The sequence below is a fragment of the Cupressus sempervirens genome, chromosome 3, assembly GCF_028749045.1.
Source record: "Cupressus sempervirens isolate cs-2001-9-10 chromosome 3, ASM2874904v1, whole genome shotgun sequence".
Taxonomy (NCBI): domain Eukaryota; kingdom Viridiplantae; phylum Streptophyta; class Pinopsida; order Cupressales; family Cupressaceae; genus Cupressus; species Cupressus sempervirens.
The window spans coordinates 944,913,465-944,934,043 of record NC_143120.1 but is presented as its reverse complement, the minus strand read 5'-3'; the positions used below and the strand labels follow the sequence as shown (position 1 = coordinate 944,934,043).

At 37.2% G+C, this 20,579-nt stretch overlaps 1 protein-coding gene across 2 annotated transcripts in view; it reads right to left on the bottom strand.

Moving 5' to 3' along the window:
• The window catches only part of LOC149569860 (serine/arginine-rich splicing factor), a 79,951-nt gene that overhangs the window by 7,412 nt on the left and 51,960 nt on the right, over positions 1–20,579 (bottom strand). For both annotated transcript variants that reach the window (XM_089822576.1, XM_089822575.1), the window contains exons 3-4: positions 5,789–5,840; positions 4,506–4,607 (exon numbers count right to left, since the gene is read on the bottom strand). In XM_089822576.1, the coding sequence (XP_089678702.1) occupies positions 4,506–4,607; positions 5,789–5,840 (154 nt within the window). The remainder of the gene's footprint in view (positions 1–4,505; positions 4,608–5,788; positions 5,841–20,579) is intronic.

Sequence of the window (20,579 nt, the reverse complement as noted above, 5' to 3'; positions counted from 1 at the left end):
ATTGAGCATGATCTAATACATTGACATGGGTAGACATTGCTTGGGTGAGGTATATGATCGCATTGACTCCCTAATTGAGGATATCCAAAATATCATAAATGAGAGAAAAGAAGATTCTAATGAAATGTTCTTCAAGAAGTTATAAGTAATCATAGTAGAGAGATGGAACAAAATGACTACCCCTTTGCATCTACTTGCCTTTGCATTAAGCCCCAGGTTCTATAGCCACTCGGTCTTTAGTGGGAGTACCACTAGAGTTGCCCCATATAGAGATTTTGAAGTTGCTCAAGGGTACAAGCCAGCCCTTCGAAGACTCTTTCATGAGCAACAACGACTTGCAATGAGCTCTGAATTTATGAGTTTTGTGAGCACCAATGATTGCCATCTTGAAGCTCTTGAAGACAAGAACAATGTTGATGCTCATTAATGGTGGTACTTCCATGGACAAATGTACCAGCACTCACAACCTAGGTTGCATGGTTACGCGTACCCACACCCTTGGGACACGTACCCAATTACGGGGTACACATACCCCAAGTACCGCATACTCAATGGAGAGCATCATAGCTAAGGACCTTGATTAAGATTTCTGATTTTGTTTCAGATTTGTGTTTACATAACAGCTTCTTGTTTATCAAGCTTAATTCAATACATGATCAGACTGATTAACAGTAAACTTCATCACTGTTCAGGTCAGAAATTTATCAATTTGCAGTCTGTCATTGTTATGCGATTTATGATCTTCTTAATTCATGTTTAAAGTCTGCCTTCTACGTTATGCATCTAACCATTTATCATATATTTTTATTACAAACATACTGCAAATATGAAACTGAAAACAGTACATTACATTTGCAAACTTTATCAGTTCTTGTTTTGAAAAGTCATTGTCGTGACTCATTATTTCAGATATTATATAAATATTAAATTATATTAAAAAAAAGATTGACATGCCAAATATCCCTATCCCCTGTTTTGAAAAATAGCTGCACCCGTACCATTACCCTAAGCAATCAAGTACCACCATCCCCATGTAACCTTGCTTGTAACCCACTGCCATCAAAATTCTATCACGGGTAAGTACTTTAATCTTAAAATTTTGATTTCTAAATTTTGTTGATGAATATCCAAAACTCTTCAATCTATAATTTCAAATTTGTAAATCTGGATAGGTTGATAGTTCATCATCATCTGAGAGGAACTAGAGCACATATTCCTTCATCCACTCAATAAAACACAAACAATTAAACTCCAAGAAGGCAGATAACTTGGTCTTTGTGCATTCAAACTTGAAGCTCACAACTCACAAAAAGAATGCTAACAAAGAAGGGGAGGCAAAACATCTGGATGTTGAACTAAAGTCTATGGAGTTGAAAGCCCACTTTGATGCACTTGCAATTGATGACAGTGATCACAAGATACTTAGTGATGTTGAAGCCGGTCTTGAGGGTGGGCCTGAGAGTCCTTACGCTAATGGCACTCTTCATGCTTCTAATTTAACTGCATAATGATAATGATTTTTTATGATGTTTGTTCACATATGACTGATTAGTAATTTTTACATTATTGTTTTTGAGCTGAAACATTGATATGGTGGTGTATTTTGACATTTTGTTATGTCATTCAAACTAAATCATTAATATATGTAGTGGTGTATTTTGCTAAGTTGATTTAATATTAGTATAGTGGTGTATGAACTTATTTGCTGCAGCACATTGTTATATATATATATATATATATATATATATATATATATATATATATATATATATATATATATATAATTTAGGAGAAAATAAACTTGTACGAACAAACCTAAACCTGGCCCGAAAAAAAATTAACAAATGTCAAACCGGAATCTGAACCAGCAACTTAGATTTATTAGATAGGAGAGTAAGCAAAGATCTTACTAATGTAAACCTAAGATAAACTAACTACAGACTAAAAAACTATATACAAAATATACTGATATGTAAACTATACAAGAATCATTCATTACATGCCGTATGTTTTGGCCTTAGATACACGCAACTAGCCACCAAAAATTATGCCTTGCAAACAAGCTTCTTAAGATATTGAAGGAAAGAAACTAATAATACAAACACTCAAAGTGCACTTTCTATCTGGCTAAAATATAAACCAACTATTCTGTGCAAAAGGGATTAAATGAGTACAATATAGTTTCATGAAATAAATAGCAAAGTTGCATTCAAGACCACAAATAAGTTAGACATATGTTTTCAAAATAGTTTCAAAAAATAAATAGCGAAGTTGCATTCAAGGCCATAACTGAGTTAGACATATGTTTACAATATAAAGCTTTACAGTACTATCTACTTTCAACTTGATGAAATTATCAACAAAAGTAATGGACCCTTATCTCCGATCAGCCTATTACTGCCTTTTTTGCACCCTTATCTCCTTTGCGGGGTGTGAAAAGGCCAGCTTGTTCTACCAGTTCTGGTGGTCATTCCAGATCTATCAGACCTTGCAGGGGTTTCTTACGTCAGCGACACTCTTCCACAAGTTCACAGAGACAGTTCAGGACTCCTGTTCACTCACAGCCTTATCCTTTGGTGGCTAATTTCTTCTTGCTAAGAAAAGACTCATAGTCTTTTTCTTGTCCTCTCTCTTCTTGTTTCTTGTTATTTTCTATTGTTCACTTTTCTTGGACACCGTTTGGTGCTCCTGCTGCTGTCAGCTGTCCGTTTGTAACTCTCAGTCCCATAGACTTTTAGTGGTCTTTTGTTGGACATTAATAATTTTATCTTATCTTATCATGTAGTATATGGAGAAAAGCCAACAATAAGCTACATTTATGAGGGTATGGACCTGGCCAAGGAATCTATTAAACTCTTCTATGGCAACCTAGATGACAATCATAGGCCCATTTGAGATATCATTAACCAACCACTACTCACCATTTTTCAATGATATTTTAAGTGTGCCAAGTTTTGATCTTTTTTTACACCAAGTCTTGCTGAGGTTTATCTGAGTCTTAGTCTCAACACTATGATCCAAACCAATAAGACTATGCTTCCAAGAATTAGAGAGAGAGAGAGAGAGATCTTTAGTCATAAAGTAACCACAATTAAGGAACTTACAAGCTTCTACCATAAATAATTTTCAATGATTCAGCAATAAAGATTATATTAACATTTTAGTTACCAAACTTAAATAGGAAGAGTATTTAGAACATGATATTCAACAGTCTCAAAGAAATTGATTTTTAATATTCTTTTATTGAAATGCATTTAGTAGATGCATCATTTTATATTGCTAGATCACGCTAATAACAAGCATTGAAAAAATAAATGCCCCGTCAGAACTACTGAAAAGATAATGGACGTTAGTTAACCAACATAATAACCATAACATAGAGAAAAGAGCATTTCACTTCCACGATGCAATGTTTAGATGCAAAAATCCAGTGTAAAGAAGTATGAATCTACAGATCTAGAAGTAGAAAATTGATCTTTTCTTCAATTTCATGAATTTATTACCAAGCATTGCAAGATGTTCAGGAATGCAACATACTCTAGTTCATCAGAAGAAGCATTAAAGCTTAAGATTTAAATATTAGAATGTTTTCCAATTTGGTTAGCTAATTGAAAGTAAACCACTTCATTCACTCTGCATTTTGCATTGCACAATTGGTATCGTGCAACTTCAAAAGGAAGCAACAGAATATTACATTATAGATAGCTGCAGGATATTTGTTAGGTGAAGTAAACTTGCTAGTTCAATAATATAAAAAATAGCACCAAGTTACTATTGTCAAACTCTGGAATTTTGTAATCCATCAGAAAAGTAAGGAATGAATTGAATGAATGAAATTATGCTAATATCCACCAAGGATTAGAGTAAGTCAAACACAGTAGTAAAACAGAAATAAGCAAAATAAGTACCCACAGGAATTTTGCAATCCATCAGAAAAGTAAGGAATGATTCAAATGAATGAAGGATTCGAGTAAGTCAGTCAGAGTAGTAAAACGGAAATAAGCAAACTAGGAACAATGAATGCATAAATTTTCTGCGAAGGAGTAAAGCATCAACAAAGATTCTACAGATGTTTACAAAGAATTTTAAATGGTTCAGCTGTTCCTTCACTTACTTAAATGTGGAAGATTTCTGTTTTATGAGACATTCATCAGTGTCATGGCCAATCTTATATTGTTAAAAAGTTCAGCTTAAAAAATCCCAAAATTTCCCATTGTAACTTTTGTATTCTTGGCTCTTTTGAACATTTCTACCGTACTCTGAACTTTTTGTATACAGCACATAAATATCTGGTATTCACTAATAGAAAATTACTGGCACCAGTGAGAATGAAAAAGTGATCAAAAAATAGTACAACAATATGAAAAACTTGGAAGCACTGCTGTCTATGTTCCAGTACATCAACTGAGAAGAAACTCAACGAACGGCATGTAATATAAAATGTATTGCAGAAGGCTTTCAGTACGAGCTAAAAAATATATACAAGAAAGGTATGAGGAACTGACCTCCAAAATAATCAAGCTTGGCATCATCATCAAGAGGTGCCTCCTTGTTGAAGTCAAACCGCTCCCAGTCTTCGCTCATGCCTTTTTTTGTATCCTTCCCAACTGGGAGAACCAAAATATTGTCAGCTTATATCATTCTCCTCTCTAGGCATAGAATATACATAAAACTAAGTACCCTTTTAAGATGGCAGAAGGTGGCAACAACTTCTCTTCTATGAGCTAATATAACTTTGCATTCTTATTTCAAGAATATGCATGGCACTGCAGAAAAAAAAATAGAGAAACACTACATTCCATAGAATCCATACGTAAAGTATAAACTCTATCTCCAATCTTCCATATATCTTGATAGGAAACATAGATAATAAAAATATCCTGTTGATGGTAATCATAGTTTGCAGGCTCAAACTCAGAGAGTAATCAGCAAGCCCAATAATTTTTACTCGGGAAAAATCAACAAAAACCCAGGAAAAACTCGGCAACTTAGAATGTACTAAAAATAAAATCCCTAAAAGAAACATACTTGTTTTTCGTAAAATTCAATTATAAAATGAATTAAACTAATAATTGACATCTCAAGAGAGAAAATGCAAGGTTTATAGCTAAGACATGTGAAAAACACATTTTAGCCAGTATTTTATCTGTGCTGACATTTTTATCCATGTTTTTTTGCATCTATAAAAACAAAAGTTGAACTTTGAAAACTCTCCCAGCAAAAAAAATAGAGTGCACTTAGAGAGTTAGCAAACTATGATGGTAATGACCCATAACTTGTAGTAGTAAATTGAATATCAAAGCCAAGAACAGAGGCTAAGTGACTTTGAAAAGACAAGGGTAGATTGAAATTCACCAAATATGGGTACATTGACTTCTAGATTAGATTGCAAACAAGAGCCTGAAATTTGTTAAACAAACATATAATAAAGAAGAAGCTTCCAAAAAATGAAATAATTGAGAACTTTTGACATGGAACTCTGAGAAGGAAAACAAAATTAAAATACTACAATACCCATATCTTATAATTAGCTCCAGAGTTCAATCACAAAACCTCAATGGCATCGGCAAAATACCTACAAATTAAGACTAAATACAATATAAAAATAACCTATACCTCAAAAGAACATAACTAGCTTATGCTTTTCTCTGGAGTACCATTAAGCTGGATTGATTGCCAATGATTTGATATTTTTCCATCCATTTAGCATGAAATCCTCTCAAACATCTTAATATGTAACAGATTTCTACTAAACAACACTTAGGGATTTGCATAACAAGAACCTTACCAGTTTCTGATAGTTGCAACCTCATCTTTGCTTTAACCTTCTCTGCTGGAGTCTGCAAAATGTCATGAACCACTCTTAGAACACCAAAGGATATCTTCTGTGGGCTATTCTCAGATAAAGAAAGGAGCAAAGCTAGTTGTGACTGCTAGACTTCTAAGCGACAGTTATCAACTACCAGACTTATTTATCACAGAGAATACTCCTACTAGAAAAATGATGCATGAGCCAAATCATCCTGTGACCTTAAAAGTGTTCGCTGTACAAGAACTGTAAAACGCAAAGTATAAGAGGTACCAAAATGACAGCTCACAAAACATTTAACATTTCATGTTCAATGTCAAGAGTTCCATGCCTTTTAAGAAGTATTAAGAACTTTAGTTCTTATGTTTAAGTAGATTTGGGTGGCTTCTATTAATTAATAATTTAATAAATATGCATTGCTTTCATAGAGACTCGCCTGGCTTTATTAATGAGAATTTAGGGATTTCTTTATTTTTCTTTATCCTTCCTAATTTTAATTAAGAATCTGCTGAAAAGAGTCTTTCATATATCAATCCTATTTAGTTAAGGAAAGATGAGAATCTATTCAATTTGTTTTCTCATCTATCTAAATAATTAATACTTTGATTAATAACATAAGTAACAATACATACTAGACAATTGTGTACACATATATCTTAATTTGCACATGAAGTTACCGTAGAAGTAGACAAGAGATGGTTAGCCATGGATACAAGGCAGTTGTTGACTATGCTCTCTCTTGCACTTCCTTCGTCCCCTCCATCATCTACTTCACCATCTCTCACTCCCTCTAGCCAATCACACCTCCTTAGCATTACACTTAGATGCTCCCCTCTCCCTCACTCCCCAACCACCTCCTCCCCCCCCTACTCCTACGACCACTCCCTCCACTCACACCTTCTTTTGCTTCATTGATAGTGTTTATGACCTCTTTGTCCACCACCATAGGTGGATCCTCCACTGAGATTCTTTCACCAAATTTGGAGACGCTCCATCCATACTTGTCAAGCTTGCTTAGGAAAATCCATAGCCCCAAGCATAGGAACACTTACCCCATGAATTAGTGGTTTGACAAGGACTCCAAGCCCTTTCACTACTTGATTCAATCGGCTCTTTGCATGCTCCCCTCCCCCCCCCCCCCCCGTTTGTCCAACTAAGGCTTGCCTATTGCCGCTTTCTTTGCCACAAGAAGTGGTTGTTCCTTGTTGTAGTATGGATCACTTTGTGCCTCTCTTTTGCATTTTCTAGAGCTCTTCTAGCGCATCATGTTCCCTTGCCACCCTCCTCCAACCTACACCATGGATCACCACTCCCTCATCTCCACACCTCCACTCTCTATGAGATCCTCAACTAGTCCTCTCTCAACCTCACCCCTGCACTACATTGCCACCTCTTCACTTCCTCCAACATCAATGAGGCTATTTGATGCATGAGCAGTAACAAGAAAGCAAATGAGGAAGTGTTCCAAGCGGAGCTCTTCAAGCTTGGTATTTCGACTTTGGGTTCCTTTCTCATAGTGCTCTTTAACAAGGTAATTGTTACTGGCTTTCCCGACTCTTGGTTGTGGTATATTATCTATCTAATTCATGAGACCGGGTTGGCCTCGAACCCCAGTAACTACTGAATGATCATGATTGGGCATATGTTTGCCAAACTCTGTGCCACTGTGTTGAACACTATCTTATCCAAGGAGCTTAATCGACAACACTGTCAAGCTCGGAGCTTGGTTGGTTTCTGTACTGATTTTCAAATCATGGATCACATTCTGACTCTTTAGACTCTCATTGAGGAGGCTCGACAACGCTCTGTAAAAGTCTACTACTGCTTTGTAGACTTTCACAAAGCTTTTGAGTCTATTCCTCGAACGGCTCTCTTCCAATGGATTAGGGACATTGGGATTTCTGAGACTTTTCCCAAATATCATGAAGCTTTATGAGAGTGTTGTGAGCAGATTTAAGACTCTGTAGAGGTTCTCAGATCCTATTCAGAGCACCATTGGGATGAAGCAAGGCTGCCCTCTCCCCTACTCTTTCTGGTATTTACATTGACGAGCTCAAGGATTTCCTCTGGCATTTCTCACTCCTTGACAATGGCTGCTACTTGCATTGGGTTTTGATCTCCTTTTTCCTTTTTCTCGACGATGTGGTTCTTTTGGCTTCTTACCTGAAAGGACTCCAACAACTTCTTGTTGGTTTAGCCTCCTTTTGTGACTCGTGGAGATTAGTTGTGAAGCTGGGCAAGATCTTGGTGATGGTCTTCATCTGTTTAAAGACCTTGCATCACCACTTCTACTTTCAGGGCGAGGAGATCGAGATCACACCTACCTATATTTACTTTAGAGCTCGTTTTAGTATGAGACTTATCATGCGGCCCCGGGTGAATAAGGGACTTAGTTCCCGGCTATACTTGAGATACAATGCCTAAGACATCACTTTCAAGATACCACGAGCAAGGTGTCCGTCTTGGACTACTTGGTCAAGCCCACCATCCTCTATGGCTCTTGGGCTTCGATTGAGAGAGTCCAAACCCTCCTTCGACATTTACAAATGTCATTGGTCTACTCCACACAATATTATATTGACCAAGTTTGGGGCTCATCTTTTACGCTTGAGACTATGTTTGATTTGGTTTGGCTTCTCCATCGGCTTCAGGGCTTCGCAGACTCAGCTGAGAGTCATCACAAGTATTCTTACTTCGCTTATTGCTCTTCCAAGTGGTTGTCAAGTCTGATCCTACTAGCAAAGCCAGTCTTTCATTCGCTCAAGCCTCTGCTCTTCTTGGTTCAATTGGTTTGCAATGGACCGCCTCCCCCCCCTTGTAACGCTCTGAGGGGACTCCTCCCAAGGATGGCCGTTTATGTTGAGCATCACATGGTTATTCTGGATGGGGTTATATTGCACCCTTGGCACCTCACTCACCACATGACTCATGCCCTTTGCATCTCTCTAGGTACTTTAAGGGTGGGCTCTCACCAACTACATATCCAAACTTACGACCAGATTGACAAGGATGACAGGATTTGTCACCTCTGCTCTCTTGGGGAGGCAAAATCTAAGATCCATTTTTGTTATGCCTCGTCTACTATGAGATCAGGGGGAGATTTCACTGCTTATTCAGGGAATGTAGGTCCCTCTCCTCTTTCGTCAATTACACTAACCAGTGTTGCCTTGCCCTCTATGTCCAAGAGACCATGTGGCTTTGTAACCTTACCTTGGGGACCCTATTTCTGTCGAGGCAAACTTAGACCAGCTCATCACCTCTTTCTTCATGCCTAGGTCCCCCTGCTTGGGGAAGAAGTGGTCGCTCGACCTTGTTTCTTTGGATCACACCAAATATGTGAGGCATCACAAAGGTCGCACTTAACAGATTCACCCTTCTTCCAACGGCTCCTCTAGACATTTTGGAAACAGCCCCACCCTGAGCCATATCCATTGACTCAAGTCTACTTCTTGCTCGTGAGGAGCATCTAGTCTTCTCTAGCTCTATTTTTTTGCTTTCTTGCTCATTCTTTCTGAAGACACCATTGGATGCTAACAAGATTAACCCACCTCCCCGAAAAAAAAAAAGGAAAATTTGTCTTCTGCATGACAAAGAAAACAAGCATCACCTAACATTATGGAAAAATTTCCAAAATTACAATGATTTTCCAAACGTGGGTCAGTCTTGTAGATGGAGTGAGAGTCTTAATGCTAATGCATCCCACTAGCAAATAATTGAGGAAAACTAAGTACACATTGAGCATAAAATGCATGCCAATAATGGAAGAATGCATTCACCAATAGCAATACAACTGAAAGAAGTTTGGTTGAGGGCCAAGGAAACAAAAAACCTAATTCAACTAGCGAATGGAATCTGAAAATACTTCACCCAATTCATCAATGAATCTCGATGGGACTATAAACCGGAATATTAACTCATCAAGAAAATTTTATTCAATGCCCTCATATGCCATTAATATACTATCACCCAGTACAACAAAGAAAGGAAGCATCAAAAAACAATAAGGAAGGCTTTCCAAACTTGCAACAATCATCTTGATGAAGAACCCTGATGCTAACACTTCTATTGGCATAGAATTGAAGAGGAAAACTAGAAGTATACGCAAAGAATAAGTAGAGCCAACATATACAAAACACATACCAATGTAGAAAGAATGCATTTCCTAGTGGCCATACAATTTTAAGAAAATTTGGTTGAAAGCCTAACAAACAAGGAATTGGTTCATGTGTAAGGGTGTTTTACCTAAAAGTTGAAGTTTTCACACCATCTTCCCATTGCAAATAGGGGCCCCCTTTTTCGCTCAAGTTGTCAAAGTAGGCGATCTTTGGGGTCTAGCAATTTCAAGTTCCTTAGCCTTAGAGAAAGTGAATTTGAGTTGGAGGATTGAATTAATTTTGTTGAAGTGCACATGTGAGAAGGCTTACCAACTCAAGGATCAGTTTGTCTTCTTCCAAAACAGCCAAAACGATCGGATTGAGAAATGATTGGCAGAGTTTGATCATATTTTGATGAGACATTCTAGTCTTGGCAACACCCTCAAAGGATTCCTCTTATCCTCTCCAACTTGAAGATTCCACCCAGCAATAAAGGAAATCCTCAATACACTTCAATTTCCGCCCTAATTGTGATTGGATGCTAGAGGCAAACAAAAGCAAATCAAGTCAATATGATGATGTAAGAGAAAATAAAAAATATCTATGTTCTGTAGAGGGCAAATTCCACCCTCCCCAAAGGATTTTATCCTCTTCAAATCCCAAATTCCGTTCTATATGCGGGGTCTAAAATGATGTTTGTCATCCTAAACAACAACAAAAAATTGAGTGAATTGATTAACTACAATGTTTGAACAAAATTTGAGGTGATAGGTCAAATTTTGAAAGTAATATGCTTTTGTAGAGATCAAAAAATGATGAGGATTTTACCCTTTGATATGTTATATTTCCACCCATCCTCCAATTAGAATACTTACCCAACATGAATTCTTGCCTTGGAGAGTAGAGAGTTTGATAGAGGTTAAGCATTTGTGGACAAAAAACAAATCGATGAGAGGATTAAACGAAAAGGGGATACGAATGTACCATAGAAGATAATCCTCCCACTATTATAGATTGCACTATGGTGATGGTCTTATTGAATGAATAATCCAAAAGTTTGAGCATGAGATTGTTGGTAAGCAATGAGATGGATGGTGGAATCAAGGGCTGAGATAAGTAATCCTAGCAGCAAACGTGCAAGTGTAATCTACGATGGAGGGCAGGTCCTGTCCTCCCTTGAGGATTTTATCCTCTTAGATATTGATTTTTTGCCCCCTTTATTAGATTTGGTGAAGGCAATATTTGCTGAAATATTAGTGATTTAAACAGAGATCTAAGTCAGAGATGATATAAGGGATAGCATGATTAGAAGGTAGATAAGAGGAACTCCTCACAATAGGGCAGATTCCGCCCTCCCATGAGGATAATTATCCTCTCATTTGTTTTATTTCCGCCGCTCTTGAGAGACCTATTTGGAAGGAGATTTAAATGTTCAAAAGTTGAATGCTAAGTTGGCCTAGAGGGCCCGAAAACAAATAAATAAATAAATGAAATGTAATTTGATTAAATATTGCCTAGTCAGCCCATGTAGAAGTTGCATGTTTTCCTAAGGAGGCAAAACAAAAACATTTGATAGCCAAATAAAAATGACTAACTCTGCAAACCATTTCGCAACGAAATAATCCTAAGACTAAGAGCAAACTTCAATATTTTAGCTCGCTATGTCCCAGAGGATGGTGAGAATGTAAATATAGAAGCGTTATAATGCCAAAACTGCTTGTTTTTGTTTTCTTCTAGATCTTAATTGCTTTCCCTTGTGATTAAAGTAAATATTATAGTATATGTTAGGGCTAGATAGCTAGAAATAACAATTACATGCAAATATAACCAATATCACGAGCAAAAGACACAAATATTAAATGCGGTTCACCCTATCCCTACGCTACCTCCACCAAACAGCGAGTCCAATATTATTATCCAGTAACTTCAACCTATTTTAATCTCCAATCTCCCTTACAACACAATACTACTGCAAGAGGTTATATATTCACCTTATAAAACCCTAACCCTAAGCCAATATTACATACCTTATGTCGGCTTAACAATTTAACCCTAAACATACTTACTGAGTCAACCTTGGGAAATGGTTGAGCCAATTCAAAAATCCTTGACGAGTTAACCAAACCCGAACCCTGTGGGTTATGAAAAGTGTACAATACTTTCCTAATTAGTCACCAAATATCAATAATCTCCCACTTAGGGATTGATCAAGCTCCTCACTAAACTACCTCCCATTTGGAGACTAACCCTGTAGCCACGCCGCTACCCTTGAAGCTCCCATTGGACTAATGCACCTTAGACTCTATTGTTCTTTTATTATGTTCAGTCTAGAAGACCAACCGAAGCTGAAGATGAGTTCAACTTCTCCCTTGGAACCATCTTTGTAAACATACCTGTTGGATTTTCATCTATATGTATCTATTCCAACTTTAACTATCCATCACCCAAAACTGGCCGAAGGAAATGGTAGCCACACCGCTACCCTTGAAGCTCCCATTGGACTAATGCACCTTAGACTCTATTGTTCTTTTATTATGTTCAGTCTAGAAGACCAACCGAAGTTGAAGATGAGTTCAACTTCTCCCTTGGAACCATCTTTGTAAACATACCTGTTGGATTTTCATCTATATGTATCTATTCCAACTTTAACTATCCATCACCCAAAACTGGCCGAAGGAAATGGTATTGCAACTGTATGTGTTTTGTCTTGGAATGTAAAGCAGAATTCTTGGCAAGATGAATGGCACTCTGGCTATCTATATACAAACAATTTTCTATATGTGGTTGTCCCAATTCTTCCATGAAAAACTAAAGTTGAATCATCTCCTTGATTTCCTTTGTAGTAACAACATACTCTACCTCTGTAGTGGCTAAAGCATCCACCTTCTGTAACCGAGAAATTCAACTCACTATTGTCCCACCAATAGTAATACATATCATGTAGTACTCCTCCTGGTATCTAGATCCCTTGCCAAATCTAAGTCAACATAACCACTACCACAGCATGTGCAATATCTGGTCTAGTACATACCATGGCATACATTAAACTTCATACAACTAAAGCATAAGGTACCTTGAACATTTTATCCTCCTCTTCCTATGTCTTTGGACAAATCTCCTTGGTCAATTTCAAATGACTAGGCAAAATTGTGCTGATAGCTTTGGCATTCTCTATATAGAAACATTGCAGCACCTTCTCAATATAATCAACCTAAGATAATGTCAATTTTTTATTTCCCTGTCCCTACAAATCTTCATACCAAGTATCTATTTTGCTGCCCCCAAATCCTTCATAGCAAATGAATGTGCTAACTATTGTTTCAATCCCTTGATGTGATCCATGTTAGACTCATCTACAAGCATATCATCAACATATAAACATAACATAATGTAGGTGTCATCATCTTACCTCTTAAAATAAACACAATAGTTTGAATGATAACAAGTGTATGCATGCTCATTTATAAAACTGTCAAATTTAATATACCATTGCCGAGGTGTTTGCTTCAAGCCATATAAACTTTTCTTCAATCAACACACTAAATTTTCCTTTCCTTTGACCTCATATCCTTGTGGTTGTTCCATAAATATATTTTCATCCAAATCACTGCGAAGAAAAGTTGTTTTAACATCAAATTGTTACATATGCAAATCTTCAATAGCCACAATACTTAGAACAGTGCTAATAGAAGTCATTTTAACAACTAGAGAAAAGATCTCATCAAAATTAATGTCATTTTCCTCTACAAATCCTTTCACGACTAACCTGGCTTTAAATCTTTTCTTACCTCCATCCTGTTCTATTAACCTGTAAACCCATTTATTTCGTAAAGCCCTTTTACTTGCAGGCAACCTACATAAATCCCAAATCTTCTTTCATTCCATGCTCCCATTGAGTCTTAGAGTTTAATTGCATACCTTCATCATAACAGTTTGGTTCACCTGCATCTATTAATTAAATGGAATACAAAAAGGGAGAAAATCTACCTTGTTGACCATCTAACATTCACTAGGGTTTGCAGTACTGTTCTTGTTGTTGTTTAGAGCATGAGGAATTATTAGAACATCATATTTTGGAGTATCATCCAATATTGCATAATCATTTTTCTTCTTCTCATGATGCTGCAACAGATCTTTCTACAATACTTTCTCATTGAATATAACATCCCTACTTCTTGTAAGTTTATGATTTTTGAAATTCCAAAGTCTATAACTAAATTCATCAAAGTCATATCCAACAAATATACATTTCTTTGATTTTGGCTCTAGCATGGTTCTATTTTCAGGATCTATATGCGCAAATGCTTCACAACCGAAGGTTCTAAGAAAAGAATAACTCACCTTCTTACCTATCCATGCTTCCTCGGGGATACCACAACCCAAAGGAATAGAGGGACCTCTATTGGTTAAATATACAACAATATTAACACTCTGAACCCACATGTTTAAGGGTGGCCTAGCATGCAACCTCATACTCCTTGTACACTCCATTATTGTCCTATTCATGCATTCAGCCACTCAATTTCTTGTGGCGTACTTGGAACAATCTTTTACCTACGAATACCATTTGAGGAACAATAATCTTCAAACTCTCTACTGTAATACTCACCATCATTATCAAATCTGAGACATTTTAGTCTTTTAACAGTCTCATTCTCAACCAAGTTTTCTCATTTCTTAAAAGTTTTTAATACAACAGATTTATGTCTAAGGAAATAAATCCATACTTTTATAGTTGCATCATCAATTTATTTTAACATTATACAAAGAGCCACCAAGGGAGGATACTTAAATTGGTCCCTATACATCTATATGCACAAGCTCTAATTTCTTTCAGGTCCCCATACATTTGTATGCACAAGCTCTAATTTCTTTCAAGTCCCCATACATCTATATGCACAAGCTCTAATTTCTTTTCTTCTTTCTTCGTTTCCACTCTTCACAATACTAACTCTCTTTTGATTTCCATACACACAACTTTCACAGAAATCCATATTCACACATAAATCTAATAAAACTTTATTTGAATGAAATAATTCCATACCTTTTTCACTCATGTGCCCAAGTTTGTTGTTAGTGACCCGAACTAGCACTATAATGTTTGAACCAAATTTTTCCATTTTCCCCTTAATGCTAACCCCAGAATATAAACCTTCTAATCAAATAACCAGCAAAGGTGAAAAACAAATGATAACCCGGAAAGATATTTCAAAAATACATACACATGAAGAAGAAACACAAACAACAAATAAGGGCCAGAACTCACTCCAATCACTCTGTCTTCTTCAAAATGGCATTAAAGGTGCAAGCATATGAAATGCCGTACAAACCAAAGTACTAAACCAGTAACTTTCCCACAATTCGGAAGGACGTTGCATTAGATATCAGCAATACCATGACCAGCAACTTCTAGGTAACTCCTAAAACGTTATTATATTATACAACAGCAATACAATAACCAACAAACCATAAATCCAATCTTAAACACAATTCTATAGTCAAATTGGAAAACTTAAGAGAAGAACCTGTAAGCACAAACGAGACACCTGAATTGATATCTCCGCTGGCAATGGGTTTGTGTCCATTGCTTGCCTGCACGAGGGGCCACGTCCTCACACGGGCTGAAAGCTTAAGCTTTCTAAATGACTCTCACAAGAGAGAACTGAAAATCTGAAAATTGAATCAAGCATATCAACAATGAACTTCTTTCCTCTTTTAATACACAATCTTGAGACTTTTCGGCTCCCCTCTGGCCTTCGTCCTATTCCTTGTGACTCTTCAACTTCTCTTTGATAAATCATCTTATTCCTCCTTGTCCTCTTGTGACCACATGGAATATTAATTTGACCTTTAATAATAAAACTCTAGCTTACATTGTCAAATTTAATATTGTAAATTTGTTTCTTCTTAATAAATCAAATGTCCCCAAAGAAGGGACATTACAAATCTCCCCTCCTTGAGATCGCTTGCCCTCAAGCAAATAAGTATCAGGATCCTATATAGTTCTGTGGTTAATCTAGTAGCCCAAACTGACAACAAACTTGGCCAAACTGTGAAGCACGGTATCACTTTGCAAAACACCTGTCAACCGAATTCCTAGATCCTATATTACTCTTTGAAGAAACGTTGCGCCTGTAAACTAATCAACACTGATCATCACTATAACTAGCCTCAAACTGAATAGAACCACAATGAAATCCTCGTCTAGCCATAGATACAATCTACCAACACCTGATTCCCAAACTCTGTTATGTTGCCTTGCTGCTATGATGATATAGAAATATATCCAAGGACCATGTATAATCCAGTAGAACGTGAAGACCTGACTTAAGTGGACGATGTAAGAAATGAACTACTCAAAAGTTGAAACCACCATCCCATGAACATCAAAGTTCATACTATCGGCATAATCTAGGGGAATTCCCAAATGCAAAGGTGCTATGAGTATGAAAGATGCTGAGAATCTACCCACAAACCTCAAATAAATACTCCACCGAGACCTGTTCAAAGGCTGATGAAGAAAATTCACCCAACTCTTGAATGGAATGAAACTGGGAAATATGTTGAGATTGATCAAATGATAAACAACAGAAGTTGATTCATCATTCCTCTGCGGAGACCTGGACTCACTGCTAGAATCTGAGTCAAGATCCCAAAGTCTAAAATCAAACTCTTCCTCTTTGTGGCAAACAAGACAAGATTTCTCATTTAACACAAAAAGAGGATTGTCGAACGACCTATCAGCAACAATTTCAAACAAAGGGTTGTCAACAAGCTGAAAGTGTTCTAGAGTTTTGCTACTTAACCGTTTCGGGCAGCTATCCAAGTCATACGTCTGTTGAATATCCTCAAGTTCGTCAATGACTTCCTGAAAGAATTCTTGCCTCACTCTATTCTCATGTTCCCGAGAGTGTTCCATGAGCTTGATTTTATTTTTTGCTCCTTGAAGAGAAAATTGAATTTCACTCAGTGCCTCCCGAACATACTTAAGTGTCCTGTTGAAATCCTCAATCTCATCCTTTTCCCGATTTGACTGTGCTACATAAATCTCAGCAACCTTAAGAATATAATCCTTGTCAAACAGCAAATATAAGTAATATGATTTCATAGTCTCTAGGGTAGTTTTGACTTTTTGTAACTCGGCCACATACCAGTCACTTTCCCCTTCCCTTGGGACCTTCCTGTATAGCTCCTCAACCAACTCATGGGTATTATCAAACTGCACCAAGGATGCCACAACCCTGTCTTCACTAACCTTCAGTTGATTCTGTATGACATGTATTTCATTATCTCCTTACTGAAGTTGTTCATTGTTTTGCAATGTCATCTTAGGTTGTTTCTCTAAATTCATGTTCTGAGTATCATGAGTATATGGTTTATGATACCAAGGTCCCAAACTGCTACTACCTTGTGTGTAATCTATTTCATTGTTCTGCCCGACAAAGCTTAACTCCAAGTCACTAAAGAAGAAACTTGCACCTCGTGTAACATCTTCTAAGTGATTGCAAGTAGGCTGCTCATCTCTGGTAGTAGTATGTTCTTCTTTTTCAAGATCATCCAAAAGATAATTCTAGTCTATTGGAATTTTTTCGTACACCCCTATGTGTTGTGTGTTTCTAAAAAGATCCTAGGCTAACTCTAGATACTTCCGTTTTGCCATATCAGTCATATTTAGCTATCCTAGGTAAAAATACAAGTAGTCATTGAATGATAAGTCATTCTGAATCCGGTCAGGAAACGTTTTATACTCTCTATAGACATCAAGTATTCCTACTTTTAATTCAAATTGATCATCAACACAATGATGCGCATTCTTCTTATGAGTTTGCCCAATACAATCATCTTGGAATTGAGGATAAGGGTTCATTGATTGGGTATCAAATGATGACTAAAGGGAATTCATCACAATTCGTTTAGTACCAAGTGCTACAATAGAAGACAACACTTTGAGGTGCTATATATTTTGCTTGAATAAGCATGCGCTCTGCAACACCTCCTTTACCACTTTCCTAACAGCAAATCAACTTGATCCAAATTATTTGACTGATTGGAAAATCCTGTACATTTCTTCCATCCTGTGCTATTCTTTATGGAACTATGTCAATCCCTCCTCTTTAAAATTGACCTTAGAGAGTGTGGTGTTGCACTTGCGCAACAAGACAACTAAGATCCTTGAAAGGTGGAACGCTCCACTTGATATGGCTTGAAACAACAATCTTGCAATTTTGTGAATTCTTTTCACTCCTCTTTACTTACAAAGGAGTCATTGCCTGAGACTCTTCATCACTATAGTCAACACCGAGATCATTAGAGTATTTGCCCTCAAAGTTCAAGCTCTATAAATAAAACACCTACCCTTATCACTCACTCCAAATTAATAATAGTTCTTATATCTTTACAGTCAAGTAGAGTAATATTCAGAAAGATGCCACTATAGCCAAGCCCCAAGAGCTAATTTGCAGGCCAGTTCGAATCAGCAACCAAAATTGTTAACCCATTCATGATAATCAAAAAAGAGTTTTTAATTCTTGTCACCTAATGACCGAATAATCAACAAAAGCACAAATCTTGATGAGTTCGTGTATCTCTCTTTCAGTCAAATAACCCGAAGACATGTTTACTGCTTGCTTCACGGCTCGTCTTAATGGCCTCACGATTTCCCAGTCCGGAATCTCCGAAGGCGTGTTTATTGCTTGCTTCACGGCTCGTCTTAATGGCCTCACGATTTCCCAATCCGCAATCTTAGGTAACACAAAAGTCGTTGCCATGAACACACCACCAGGTCTCAGAACACAACAAATTTTTGCTACCTATAAGCCTCTTTGATAACACCTTCACCTTACTCCAGTTTCCACACTACATTATGTTGCGATAGAAGTGCTTGCATTACCCGAAACTCTGTCACAACATCCCTTAGATGTCAGCTAAATTTACTACAGTTTTGTGGCATTCCAAGGGTCAACTGTAAGTAACGGCTCTTTTAAAACTGCACAGCAGAATTTACTGAGGTCACCTGACAGTTTTATTTCATATGATTCTGTAACAGTCGCCTAACTTGAAATGGAGACTAACGCTTAAATCCTGCAACGCTCTATTTGTATCCTCCCATGTTATCGGCAATATTCACGAGATGCTTTCCACTGAATAATGAGGATGACTCGACTTCAACTTCCAAAATTCACCACGTCTAAAACCACATCTTTAATAATGTCTTTGCCAAGCGTCATCTCGATTAAATCTAACAACCCGCATATATGGGCTCTCCATTATACGGTAGTATCAGAAAGTTTAATTCAACCCTTCTTTTCACCACCAATGTGAATAAGCAGAGATTGTCCTTTCCGTTTCTAGCACTTCCCATGATATCTCTGAATATATCACCTTACAATAGAGTTTATTAATGACTCACTTCACAAATCACGACCTCATTTGCTACTGTTGTTCTTGAGTCAGATATTCATGTCGTCCACTCAAGATTGTTGGCCTTATGTACCGACGTCACCTGTTCTTGCTAAATCTGACTGTGAGCTTATTCACTACTTCTCTCTAGATTCACTACTATCTATGTGTGTTGTTGTGCGACCCTGCGGAATTTGAGAGAGAAAAATTGGTATCTACCACATAAATCAGTGGGAAGTAGTCTACAAACTCGTGTTTGTTGGTAAATGAAGGGAGATGTTGACTGGAAAGTTAACCTGATACCAATGTTGGAGCTCCCCACAACATGCTCCTAAGATAATTTACCTGCCGCTTGTCTAAAGAGTCTGCGAACACCCGTTAGTGGTGTGGATAGTTTCCAACTGCGTATAACATGCACGTTTAATGCCCTCCACACCGGCGGATTACCATGGCGTGCCTTCCTACTAGTGAATGTATCAAATGCCGACCGGTGATAATAACTTCCCACAAATCTCTGCTACCTGTGACATTTAGACTTGTCACCTGCCTCAAACTCGAAAATTAGGCTTCCACAGTTCCTAATTACTGTCGTTCAACACCCAATGCTAATGAAAGCCATATACGGATAATGATATTTGGAAAGCCTTCCTCAACATCTTTACTACAGATACAAGTTTATGGACCCAGCCTCATTAGACTCTTCCACCTCCTAGACGTCTCTGACTCAACTATTAAAACCCGATAATGAACTCTACAACTATACCCTGTAACTTCCTTGCACACGGCTTCCTTATAACATTCGATTTTACTTCCTTCAGCTCGTGCCTTACTCCCAGACGTATTACCATGAATATATATAAAAATGAAAACTACTATATTTTCCAGACATGAGTGCATGTCTTGCTTAATCTACAATCTTCTTGCATACGTTGTAAAAACTTCATAATACTGATTCATAAACCACTAACTTGGTTTCCATCTTCATATGAATGCTCATGTTAACCACTAAAAATCATATTTGGTAGTATTGAGTAATCCTGATATGAGGGGTTGGGGTGACGTCCAACTTCCTAGGAAACTAAACTCGAGGGTTTTCATCCTCAGAGTTTCACCAATCACATTTAAGCAACCAGACTTCTGAATATTTGAAGTTCATAAATTTATTGTGTATATGCACAGGCATATAAACTTCACAATATTTAGTTTTTGAAAAAGATGACAACCTCATCAAAATAATCTTCTTTAGACTTCAAAATAGAATATCACTCTTTCAATGT